Here is a 12341-nt window from a genome sequence, read left to right as displayed (position 1 = left end):
CAAATTGTTACACATTTATTTCCGTGTTGTACTAATTAATCATAAGCTAACTTAATTTAACGCGTCTCACAAACTAACGCGAATGTTTCAATGTTTCATAAGGATTGTTACGCTGATTAGTAGGTATATTCAATTTGTCTCTAGTAACAACATACATGATACTGAAAATGGAAAAACTGCTCCCAGGCTTCCACTGCTGTCTAAAAATTCACAGTATTCTTTAAGTTTATTAAAAATTATAAAATAAAAATAAATACGATCGTTCGAACTATTTATGCCGATAAAGGAAAACTGAATCTAATCTGTTTAATTATTTATTAGTTCTAAACAAACACAGGTTGTCATAGTAAATCAGTATCGGTGTACCTTCGATCGATTTATTTACGAAATTTGACTTCGGTGAAAGTCTTAATAGTTAACGTACCGTTACAAAATACTGAATTGTTATTTAATTTTGTGAGAACAATGTTCCTGTTCCAGTTGGAATACCAACTAGACGATGAATTTGCTAGACATTGCGAAAAGACCTTTATTGAAATTGTTAACTAATATTATCGGGTAAAATATTAATTTGTGTGCCTGGAGGTAGGTGAAAATTATCATACATTCTGGAGAACAAGTATATGTAGTATCAATTCATGTTTGTCGATGCTATCCAATATTCGGAAATTGTTTCAGAATTTTGTTTGAAATGTTGAGGCACTCGGGTCTAGGAGACTATTTAACAAGTACCTCATACGAATTTCAAAAATGTAAATTAACAAAGAATTACCTTGTTTTATGATCTCACTAGCTATTTCTACGTTAGAAAAGTAGGTATGGCTCAGTTTCTTCGATTCTATTTACAACTTTTCGGAATCGGTTGTTTTTCTTCCTTCAATGGATAGCTAGTCTAATCGAGAATGTAGACCTGAAGTGTGAAAATTTTACTGATCATAATTTCGGAGGTATAGTTTTCTGACTTTACTCACGTTTAGTCATTCCTTTGAAGCGTGTTCTCCCGCAACAATTTTTTACATATGGCCACCACGTTTGAGAACGGAAGGCAATTGTTATAATGTTCAGCCTACACTCAGTATACAAATTGGAGTCACCGCAAAGCTATTGATTCCGAGTAGCTAATACTCGTTTGAAAGCCATTATCAGGCTATTTATCGAAATCGGAGGACTCATGAAAAAACACCTCCGGATCCGGAGCTAATCGTATAAACGACAAAACCGATAAACCACACTCTTTTATATTCAATTAATTTGTTCGGAGATTGCTAAGCTGGATTTGACTATCTCAGGCTCGATTGGAAGCTACCAATGTGGTTACGGATCAAATGTATATTGATCATGGTGTACGCTTCTGGTTCCGCAGATATAACCAAAAAAGTCGAAAACGAAACGCATTGGGAAGACTCAAATGGTCCAAACCTGCACCAAACAGTTATCAAACCAGCAATTTTCCATGTTGATTGTCATTTTCGTTTATGGACTAGCGCAGATAAAAGACACTGGCTGATATCGTTCATCACTCTAAGATCGCGGCTAGTGGAGATACAAATACAAGTCACCATCAAGAATTTTATTGACAATCGTGAACTTGCAGTCTGTGGCGAGATTAGGATGGGATAATGATCTTCACCTGTCGAGACCAGTAGAATTAGTTCGGTTTAGGTCGGAATCTAGAACGGTAGTTTTTTTTAATCATTCATCTTCTGCAAGATCCGACCAGTCCACTAGTGAATCGGTGTCATCATGACTGGAAGTGAAATGCTAACTGCTGGCATCGAGGATGAAACGGATCATCTGAAGCGGGTCACGCTGGAACGATCGGTGTCCGATTATAGTGATAGAGATGTACAGTGTGGGTTTTGGGTCTGCAGGGGAAAGTTCTGGCAGAAATTGGCCAGCAAGAAGCTTTACGTACTATTGTTCGGTGTGGTTGGATGTTTGTTTGGATCAACGACATCGTATTTCTATGGAACGCTGACTACTGTGGAGAAAAGCATTCAGATATCGTCTAAAAATGCAGGAATTATCATGGCGGGATCGGATCTATCCTTCGTTCTCTCGTCGCTGTTTCTATCCTATTATGCCGCAAACAGACGGAAACCACTTTGGATAGCACTGGGAATTACTAGTATGGGTCTTTCGTGTTTCGTAAATTCCCTTCCACATTTCTTTTATGGGCCAAAATTGGATGATCTTTTGCAACATGTGGTGAATTCCACCATCGGTGAAACGAAGGGGAATGATAATCTGTGTAACGAAAATCGTCCTCCACCGGACTGTTCGTTGGACATTGGGAATCTCAAGCCTCAACTGCTCTTATTTTTGGGTAGCTTTTTATCCGGAGTAGGCACATCCTTGTATTTTACTTTGGGGTTAACTTATCTTGACGACAATGTGCGAAAAGAAAAAGTTCCTTTCCTATCGAGTTTGTCTGCGTTCGGCAGACGCCTGGGACCTATGCTAGGCTTCTCATTGGCGTCGTTGTGTCTGAAATTTTTCGTCTTTCCTGACATTGATCCTGGCTACGGAACGACGGACCCACGCTGGATCGGAGCCTGCTGGACTGGTTGGATTGCTCTGGGAACAGCTCTGCTGATCGTGGCACCTATATTCGGTAGGAATGGAAAATCCTTGCTCCAGTATGATGTTCATTTGCTAGTTCCTATTTGTAGCCGGGTTTCCAAAGATCCTTCCTAGGGCGGCCGAACGGAAGTCACTGTCTAGACAAGCTAGCCGGGCTAGCGGGGCTCCGGTGGAAGAAGATCGACCTGAGTCATCGATTAACGATCTACTTGTTACGTTGAAACGACTGATCACCAACAAAGCTTACGTACTGAACAACACGGCTGGAATATTTTACTTTTTTGGCTACATGCCATATTTCCTGTTCCAGTCCAAGTATATCGAGATTCAGTACCGTCTGACGCCATCGCAAGCCAAGTAAGTAGCGTTTATTTGCATTTTATTCTATGATGGAAATTGAATAAGAAGTTTAATCGAAGGTACAGGTAGCCATTCCAATTTTGGTTTTATCCGGGAAAAAATAAGTATTCCAATAGAGGTTTCACAGAAAAAAAGTGACATGTTCAAGCCACAAAAAGTTCCACAGTTACTGGAAAAAATCCAATTTCATACTGCTTATAACACTAGGAACTTTTGACTATCTCACTGCCTAAAAACTTAATAATGTATTCTACGTGCTGCTTAGAAGTGTGGACGCTACAATTTCTTATAAAATTTTTGATGCCAAAAGGCTTAGAATTGCATGAAACGTCTAAATTTAGTGTCATCTCGAAAAATTTTTTTGCTGAGCCGATCTTATTTCTCTCTCATGTTTCGTTAAGTTACCAGGATACAAGAGCAGAAAAAAATGGTGCCGCCATAGAAATGGACTTACCATTACAAAAATAACATTCACTTAATTTTTATCGCGACAACATATATGTTTTTATGCACTAATCGCATCTAAGCTAAATTATCTAGACATTGTCAGGATAGATTTTTGATCCATGCTTTTGAAGGCGAGATATTCAATGAACAAGTTGAATGTTGTCGTTTTCAGCTGTGCAATTCTTCCTTCAGAAAAAAGACTTTCCCGACCACTAAAGTCAATTAATCGTTCTGAAATTTGCACAGAATAATCTAAACTAATTTTCTAAGAGATTGTCAGTTGGGTTTTTTGATATTCGTCACCATTTCTGAAGAAAATCAGATTTGAAGCGTGAAAATAGCCCTTTAAAACGCCCTAAAACACACTAGCCTCAGCCCTTAATTGGTATGCTCTGATATTGTGTTATGCAAGCTCGGAATTCCATGTTATGTCGTTTCCCCATGAGAAATTGACAACTACCCCTGGATAAATTTTGAATGCTTAAGATTAATTTATAATTTATATTAGATGATCTCGATTGAAAATGAGAAATAGTTTATCGCTTCAACCGAAATCGCAGAATGGTAGAGAAACTTAACGCTATAAAAAAAAATCTGCTTGCATACAAGACTTGAACACAAGCTTGGCGAAGAGAAGCTTAAATATCAAAATCGTATCGCAACCCTCTCAGCAGGCCGTTCAATTTTGTTGGTTTTTGAGCGCTTGTTGAACGACATATTGCACGAAATATTCGTTCAATTTGCTGTAACGGTTTGTTGTTGTTTTTTCTCTTGCAAAAATAGTGTGAAAATTAAGTGTTACCTTTACATAGAAAGAAAACTTGTTGTTATTCTACGCGAAGTAGAAGTATTGTGCAGGTATGTATTGTTAGTTTAAACAAATAAGTGGAGAAAACTTCAGAAATTCTGCAGTAAAACTAGTCCAACGGGGCTCCAACTCCTCATGTTAAAAATGGCTCAACAATGGACCTCTGTCTGCCGGGTTTTTTGGACAAAAAAAATGGCATTCGCTTCAACGGTCTGTTTCAAAATCGGCAAACGAAGGTCCCGTGTTGGCCTCCCGTTGAACGATTGATTGGACTTTCATTGGACCAATGATCCAACGTATTGGACCAATGAAGGACCACCGTTGAACGTTTTTTTTTCTAAGTGGGAAGTATGTACAAAGATATAATTGCATGCATTTGGGATAATGGTGTAATTTCGTCGGTTATAAAACAAATGCAAATCAAGACAAATGATGTTCGGTGTTGGTTCGGATTGATTCAACTTTTTGATTGTAGTTCATTAGAAATTTTGGTTGCCTTGTTCCACATCAATGGCTCGAACAACCCCATGTAGCTGAGTCCCAAAAAGTTGATTTTTCCAAAAAAAATTTTTTTTTGAGATGACACTAAATCTCGATGTTTCTTGCAGTTTTGAGACTTTTGGCATCAAAAAAATTTTCGATTTTGGAAATTTCATGTGGTGGTGCTTTTTCAAGATTGAAAATTTTAAAAACTTTACCGCCGAGCAGCACCCCTTACGCATGTCCGATTTAGCACACATTTTGCTTGAGGGCTTTTTTCGAGGTGCTTAAACTTTTGAGCACTATAGCTTTACGAAAATAGAGGTGATTAGTTTGTTAAAATCGGTTCAGCCATCTCCGAGAATCTTGTGCGGTAAAAAGAAACGCGTTTTGTCAGTTACGTCACTTCAACCATCATATCTTCGGAACCAAAAGTTACAGCCATTTGATCTTCGAACTTGATCAATGGTCCGACAGTAGCTTTCAAACGAGCCTAAGTTTGTTGAAATCGGTTCAGCCATCTCTGAGAAAATGACTTTTTTCTGCCTAACCGAAATGTCGAGAATAGTCTTTCGAAAAGTCGGTACTTCAAAAGTCTCATATGGATTTGATAATGATAGCGCTATCTGTGTGTCATGTGTGTGTCTACACGACTTATTGCGGAACTGTTCATAGAATCAAAATAAAATTGAACAGTGTTCCATGGAATTGTGAGGGATTTATCCACTAGTTCAGTTTCGATACGAGCAATGAACATATATTAGGCTCTATCGATGTGAAACAGGAGCTTCGAGGAACGATAATGGTAAAAATCGATTCTCAAAAAGCGATTCACGATGGAAAATGCTTGTTATTGCGTTGGTCTACATTTGTTTCTTTCACCAAATCGGTTAGTGCTAATTTATACCGTAAATCAGTTGTTTTCTTTATGTTTAAACACTTATTTTGTAGTTCATTCTATTTATTTGTAATGTTATTTTCTTTTTGTAGCATGGTTACCGGCTCTGCCACTTTGGTTTTCTCTGCACTTGGGATTTTAATAGCCGGTGCCGTTATCCAGAAAGTCAAACCCACTTCACGGCATCTGGCGGCTTGGAACATTTTCACCAGTATTTGTTCCGCGGGTGGAATCTTTCTCTATTCAGTTCTTGGTTGCAATAGTTTAAATAATACCTCAATCGTTAGCAAGTGAGTATAGATTGATTCGGTTGTGAAATGAGTAGTATTATTAGAAGACACACCGATTTCCATTTCAGTTCTCAAGGTGCGACATGTAGTTTGGGCTGCAACTGTGATTACGTTAAATATGCTCCGATTTGCGGTAGCGATGGCAACACCTATCTGTCCCCATGTCACGCCGGTTGCCGCGATCAGTTCAAGCAGGATAACGGAACAATTGTAGGTTGAATGAGCAGTGTTGCCGAAGTAAATTAATAACCTTCTCAACCTTCAGTTTTACAGCAGTTGTTCTTGCATCCAAAATCCGCTCTATGCGTCGTATGCGTCGTTCCAAAGTCAACCGCTGAACATGTCTCTGGATGACAGTTGGGAACTTAAGGTGAGTGTGATTATTTTTATTTTTTTTTTTTCGGGATAGTATCAGATAAAAAATGTTTTCTATGCTCCACAGCCGCTGGGCACCGCCATTTCCGGAAGTTGTCCCGTTGACTGCATGAACTCGTTTTATCTTTTTCTGTTGGTGATGTGTATAACAAAATTCATCAGCGGAACCGAGTCGGCTGCCAACTTCTTGATCGGGTTGCGGTGCGTCGAAGAACGGGACAAGGCTATCTCGATGGGATTTTCCATGGCGATTAACACCTTGTTTTCGTTCCTGCCGGCACCGATCGTGTTCGGACTAATAATCGACCGAACCTGCGTTCTGTGGGGACAAACATGCTCCAAGCAGGGCAACTGTTGGTTGTACGATGGATTATCGCTTCGGAAATCAATGAACTACACCGCAGCAGTGTTCGTCATCATTGGGACCTGTTTCGACGTCGGGACCTGGTGGTATTCGAAAAATTTTACGATTTTTGATGTAGAGGAAAAGCAAGTGCCCGACCGGGATGTGGCGGACGTAGAGCCGCTCAACAAAGGCGGTGTAGAACAGAAGGAGCTCGAGGTTCTGATTAACGTTACCAAAAAGTGAAAAATAAATATTTACTTGACGCTTCCATGCTTGCGGCAGGTCGAAAAGGGTCGACTATGTTTTATCACTAGCAATTGACCTTAAGCTCTTGTGTTGGAAGAAGATAGATTTATTTGTACAGCTCGTAAAGATAAGGAGTGATTCGCAGTTTTGTGTTCGTCTGATATCGGACTGCTGATAAGTTCAGTTTTGGTTTTTATGAACGTAGTTTTTGACGTGACGTGACTGCGTTTTGTTATTTTGTTAAATTCTAGCTTATTACTTGATTGCAGGTCTCATTAGTAGCACCTAATAGACTGATCTTCATTGCCATCTGCTCGAGCAATACAAGGCAGAGTTGAGTCGATTAAATACATCTAAAGTCAAGCTTTGACGAGGAGTGATTATCGTGATCAATACTTAAAAAATATTCACACAAAACTTACACAATTGATTATCGTCGAGATTTGAAATATCATGATGTACCCGGTTATTCTTTAGGTTTTTTGAAGAACATTACATTTTTTTACTTCGAACGAGTAAGTATATTTCACTGACTTAGAAGTTAATTACATCTTATGTCTGTTTCTTTGAATCCTTGAACTAAACTTAAATCTATGCAAAATTTTAATCCATTTTTCATAAGAATTTTGTAAAATGGGATCGTTTTCGTGAACAAAAAAAAGCAACATTCGAAAGCAATTTCAAAAATTCTTTTAATTCCGGTTTTCTTAGAAATTTGAAGAATATTAAAAATCTATGAATCACAGATAAATCAGTGAATTTGGCATCTCTGACTGAAGTGACTAGCTGGTGTTCGTGAGACCATTGTCTTCTGACGGGTGGTATCAGCAGTGATCCTGTAGGATCACGTTGAAATTGTCGTAGCAGTGTGGTAATTCCTGGCTGATGCTATTGAGCAATTTGACGTCTCTGTTACCCACACCGATGCAGTGTATACGGATATTGCGGGGTACGATTTTACACTGACGTAAAAACATTTATGAATTTCATAAATATACACTGCGGAAAAAGCGCTTAGAGTTTCATTAGTTTATAACTTATGAAACAAGCAAAAATCAGTTATATTTCGTGTTGAAGATTTTCGTGAACAGTTTTATGGTTATCTTAACTGTTCTCTAGGCATTGCACAATTTTTCGTTCCATATATTCCTTCAATAATTGGCCCTATGCGGCTCGACAAAATTCACTGGGCATCTTTAGCACACTCGCACTAGTATTAACCACACTAACACATTCACGCGTGGATTGGTCAATAATAATCGGTAGCTATTGGTTCCCAGCTGATGCAAAAAACGATGGCCGGATATCTGCAGCAGAGCTGCCAACTATACCGATTTCTCGGTATTTATACCGATTTTTGGACTCGATACAGGAATACAGATATGCTTTCTCAAAATACCGATATTTCAATTTTCATTCAGATAAAAACCGATTTTCTGTTTTTGTGTTGAATTCCAGGGGTAAACCAGGTCGAGGGACCTTTTTTTTGTCGCAAAATCAGGTTCCGCACTAAATCGATGTTCGATTTTTCGAGAAAGATATTGTACAGATAGATTTTTACGCCAAATACAGATTTCTGGAAAAAAAAAAAACAGTTGACAGCACTGATCTGCAGCAATGTCAGCGTGTCAAGGGTCCGTGATAGGCTAGGTGGTGTGCGTTCAGGTCTTATACTGTTCGGGTTCGTCCATAACTGTATCAATGCCCTGACCGATTTCCACAATCTTAGGCTCGCTATCACTTCCAGTTCCGGAGATACAATGGTATAAGTAACGTAACCGACAAAACGCACAGTTACTTTGAGATCATTGGTCACGCTCGGAACGATTGTTAATGTTTGCAGTATTGAGTAGGTTTCTTGCTTATTTTTTCGGTTTTGTGTAGATCGGCATGCAGTAAATGATCAAATTCGAAAGATTTGTAAAACCACTTGAAATATCAATAGGTTACATTTGCTACCTGGGATTTGGGAGGTGAACAACTGAAACAATTGTTCAACTTATAACAAAAATTCCAAATGGCTGTCATAATTGTATCGGACTCAATATATGTCGAAATGGCTGTATCTCTTGTGAAGAAAAAAATAGTGAAATTATGCTCTCCGCAAAGCAAAAAATGATGAGCCGTTGACAACCTCGCTGTGAAAACTATTTTGCTGCCGAGTCCGCATTGTCTTGACTGCCTCATGAAATTTTAGGTCAGTGTGTGCAGTTTTCTTCATTTTAAGAAAAAAGAATTCGAAACATGGAAATAAGTTGTACCAGATTTATCTGCTTGAAATGAACGCAAAACTTGCCGACATAAGAATATTATCATGGAAGTTTCAGAAATACAGCATTACATACGCAATGAAAACAAAAATCAATCAGATAATTTGTATTCGGTTTTCATCTCGCTAAAAAAAATAAACAGACCTGGCATCACTTTTTAACGATATTGAACGAAAAGTTAAGCTCATCATAGTTACTTTCATAGTTATATATTACCGCTTAAGCAACTTGTTCTTACAACTACACTGCCCATACTTGCATATCAGTCCCATATGGAAAATCGGCATGTCGAGAAAAAGACGATTAAAATTTTATTTCCGATTTTTTTGATTTATTGTGCTACCTAATGTTAAATCATGGTATTATTACTTGAAATATCGGTAATACACTTTTACTATTCCAATATTGCAAAAAAAGAAATTATTGAAATTTGCACTGAATGGGACTGATATGCGAGTATTTTGAATATGGGACAAACATGAGTTGATATTTTTTTTTACATTTTACTGAACAAACCCTTAACTTTTATTGCAATTTCTGAAAGTATATTGAGGATAGATTTCATTCCTCAAGCTAACTCAAAATAGGCGAAAATCAATATGGGACTGATATGCGAGTATGGGCAGTACAGCACATGCAAAAGCGTATCACAAATGTCGGGTTCACTAAGATGAATGACTAAACTGTATTGTTGTTTAAATCAACTTGTTTGATTAAAATAAAACCAACTAATTTGATAAAAATAAAAACAAAAATTTCTCTTTTCAATATAACCATGTTCATATTCCCTTTTATTTAGGTAATATAAATCATTACGTTGGGTGAACCATTTCCTTTTCAACACACTGTTACCCACGATGCCATATTGGAAAATATTGAAGAAAACCTCATTTCAAGATTTTTCAGATTGATTGAAATATCAATATAATTAAAATCGTCTGAAAAGATGTATGCATGTTTGATAACTTTCTCATACATATTTAAAACACTCTCCCGATCATATTCATTGAAAAGAATAGATTGTTATTTTCATAGAAATTGATGTGCAATCATCAAAACATGTACATTAAAAGGCGCTTGAAATTTCCAGGCGTACGAAGACATGTTTCACCATAAAAATGTAGTTCGTTGTCGATTTTCTATTTACTAAAATATAAAAGATCAATTCCACAATTTGTAGTATTACCATTTATTTATTTGCAAAATATTTTTAAAGTTCCATGTTTGTGTTACCGGCAGAGATGTCTATCTCCTCTGTGTGACGAAGAGCAAGCAAAATTTCTCCTCTCGTACTGACAACTTCAACGAGAGCTCTTCTCTTTCACATATATACACCACTGTTGTATAAAGTGTGCACGCATCATGAGTGCGTTTGTTTATTTCCTTTTACCTCCTCCACTGAATCGCACCTAAGTGCTGGAGCATTAGCTAATAAATTCTCTGAGGTGGATGCAGATACTTTCACAGAGGTGTACACGCCGGTGAGCACTCTGCTGTATGGTTTGCGTAGAAGAAGCGTGGACACGCAAAATCAGCAAAATAAAACAATTTATCGTAAAATTTTCGGTTTTCCTTGCAAATTTTTCATAGCAAGGCCAGATCTGCTCTCTATTAATTGAAGTTCACAGAAGTGTTCGCTCACCATCACGCGTCAGTGGTCACTTGGGTGTATTTAGACGAGAGCGCGTGAGAGCGATTCATGCGAAGAGAATGTGTTTCACTAGCGCCAGCTGCTTTAACCACAAGCAAACACTCAAATGCTGTCTATTCGACACTGAGAATAAGTGCGCTTTCCTCTTTCCTCCTGTGTGGACAAAAATCTGACACCAGAGTGTATCACTCTGGTGAAATGCCATCTGTGACCGTCAGTTGTATTGAAAATCAAATGTGAAACTCATTCATTAAAAATTTTGTTTGCTATGCTTTTGTAAACATCAATTCAATTCTTGTTTACATTACGTATGAGTTCCCATGAGTTTCACAATTGTTTTTTTCGCTGTTTTAATTGCTGCATTTGTAATGGGATCGATGCATGAGTTTTTGTATCAGTTGCACAATAATTGTGAGGTCGTCAAATGGTGAGATAACTAAGTCCTCACAAGTCCCTATCTCATGCCTCCCCGAGCGTCTATGATGACATTTGGTCAATAGAACGGCGTCGACTGGGTGCTATCGCCTTCTGCGTTAGTAGCAGAATGAGAGGGTGCGAAATGGATTGTAGGTTGAAGCCCATCCTAAAGTGCAGTGTTTATCAGAGTATATTACAACATATAATTGTGTTGTTTATTACATCATGTATTATTATTATTATTTTTATTAGAAGAGCGTAACTTACACTGCGATATTACCTGTTATATTGTATCATAGCATATTATTTCATATATTATCGTCTTACACTATTTTATGTTATTATATACTATGTTGTATGGAATTATACTGCATTGCATTATATCATATTATATTGTATTATATTGTATTATATTTTATTATATTATATAATATTATATTATATTGTATTCTATTGTATTGTGTTATATTGTATTGCATTATGTTGTATTATATTATATTATATTATAGGGTTTATTATTAGTAGTACTACGTACCTCTGCGCAAAATATAAATTTGTTTTCCTTATAAGTTATCATTTTAAAAGTAACTTTCAACTAAATGTCAAGGTCGTCACAAGCTGAGCTTCATGCCTACACGTGTGTCTGTGGTGACAAATGGTCGATGGAATGCGTTGATGGCAGAATGAGAGGATGAGAAATGACATATAAATTCAAGTAATATAATATCATAGCATATCGCAACATATCATTTTATTTATTCTATTATTTATTATATAATTCATTGTACTATATTATATTGTTTTTTATTGTTATTTTCATTATTATATTTATTGTTATTATTATTATTAGAAGAGAAATATTCTACTTCCTGCAGTATTGCCAAGATAAGAGCATAACTTACACTACATTAACTGTTATTTTATATCATTGTATTATATTATATTAAATTAAAATATATTATATTATGTTATGTTATATTATATTATTTTGTAATCTATTATATCATTTTATGTTATATTAATTTCATTACACTATGTTTCATTGTATTTATCAATATAAAACATTTTGCACGGAGGCGTAAAGGGGAGGGAGCATCAGGGCATCGGACGAATTGATGACTGGACGAGGGAGTCAAGTCACTTGAAGGAAACTTGTTTCCTTCTGAAGGT

General features: G+C 36.9%; 1 protein-coding gene across 1 annotated transcript; it reads left to right on the top strand.

The window, feature by feature from the left end:
* The first annotated feature begins 1616 nt into the window (after positions 1 to 1616).
* On the top strand, positions 1617 to 6877 carry LOC131438797 (solute carrier organic anion transporter family member 74D-like). Its single transcript, XM_058609076.1, has 6 exons — positions 1617 to 2614; positions 2673 to 2940; positions 5669 to 5866; positions 5935 to 6076; positions 6132 to 6236; positions 6309 to 6877. The coding sequence occupies exons 1-6, from the start codon at positions 1744 to 1746 to the stop codon at positions 6828 to 6830; spliced, it is 2106 nt and encodes a 701-aa protein (XP_058465059.1). The 5' UTR covers positions 1617 to 1743; the 3' UTR covers positions 6831 to 6877.
* The last annotated feature ends 5464 nt before the right edge of the window (positions 6878 to 12341 follow it).

The sequence above is a fragment of the Malaya genurostris genome, chromosome 3, assembly GCF_030247185.1.
Source record: "Malaya genurostris strain Urasoe2022 chromosome 3, Malgen_1.1, whole genome shotgun sequence".
In the NCBI taxonomy this organism is placed as follows: domain Eukaryota; kingdom Metazoa; phylum Arthropoda; class Insecta; order Diptera; family Culicidae; genus Malaya; species Malaya genurostris.
The sequence above is the reverse complement of the archived record's forward strand: the minus strand, read 5'-3'. Positions and strand labels throughout refer to the sequence as shown.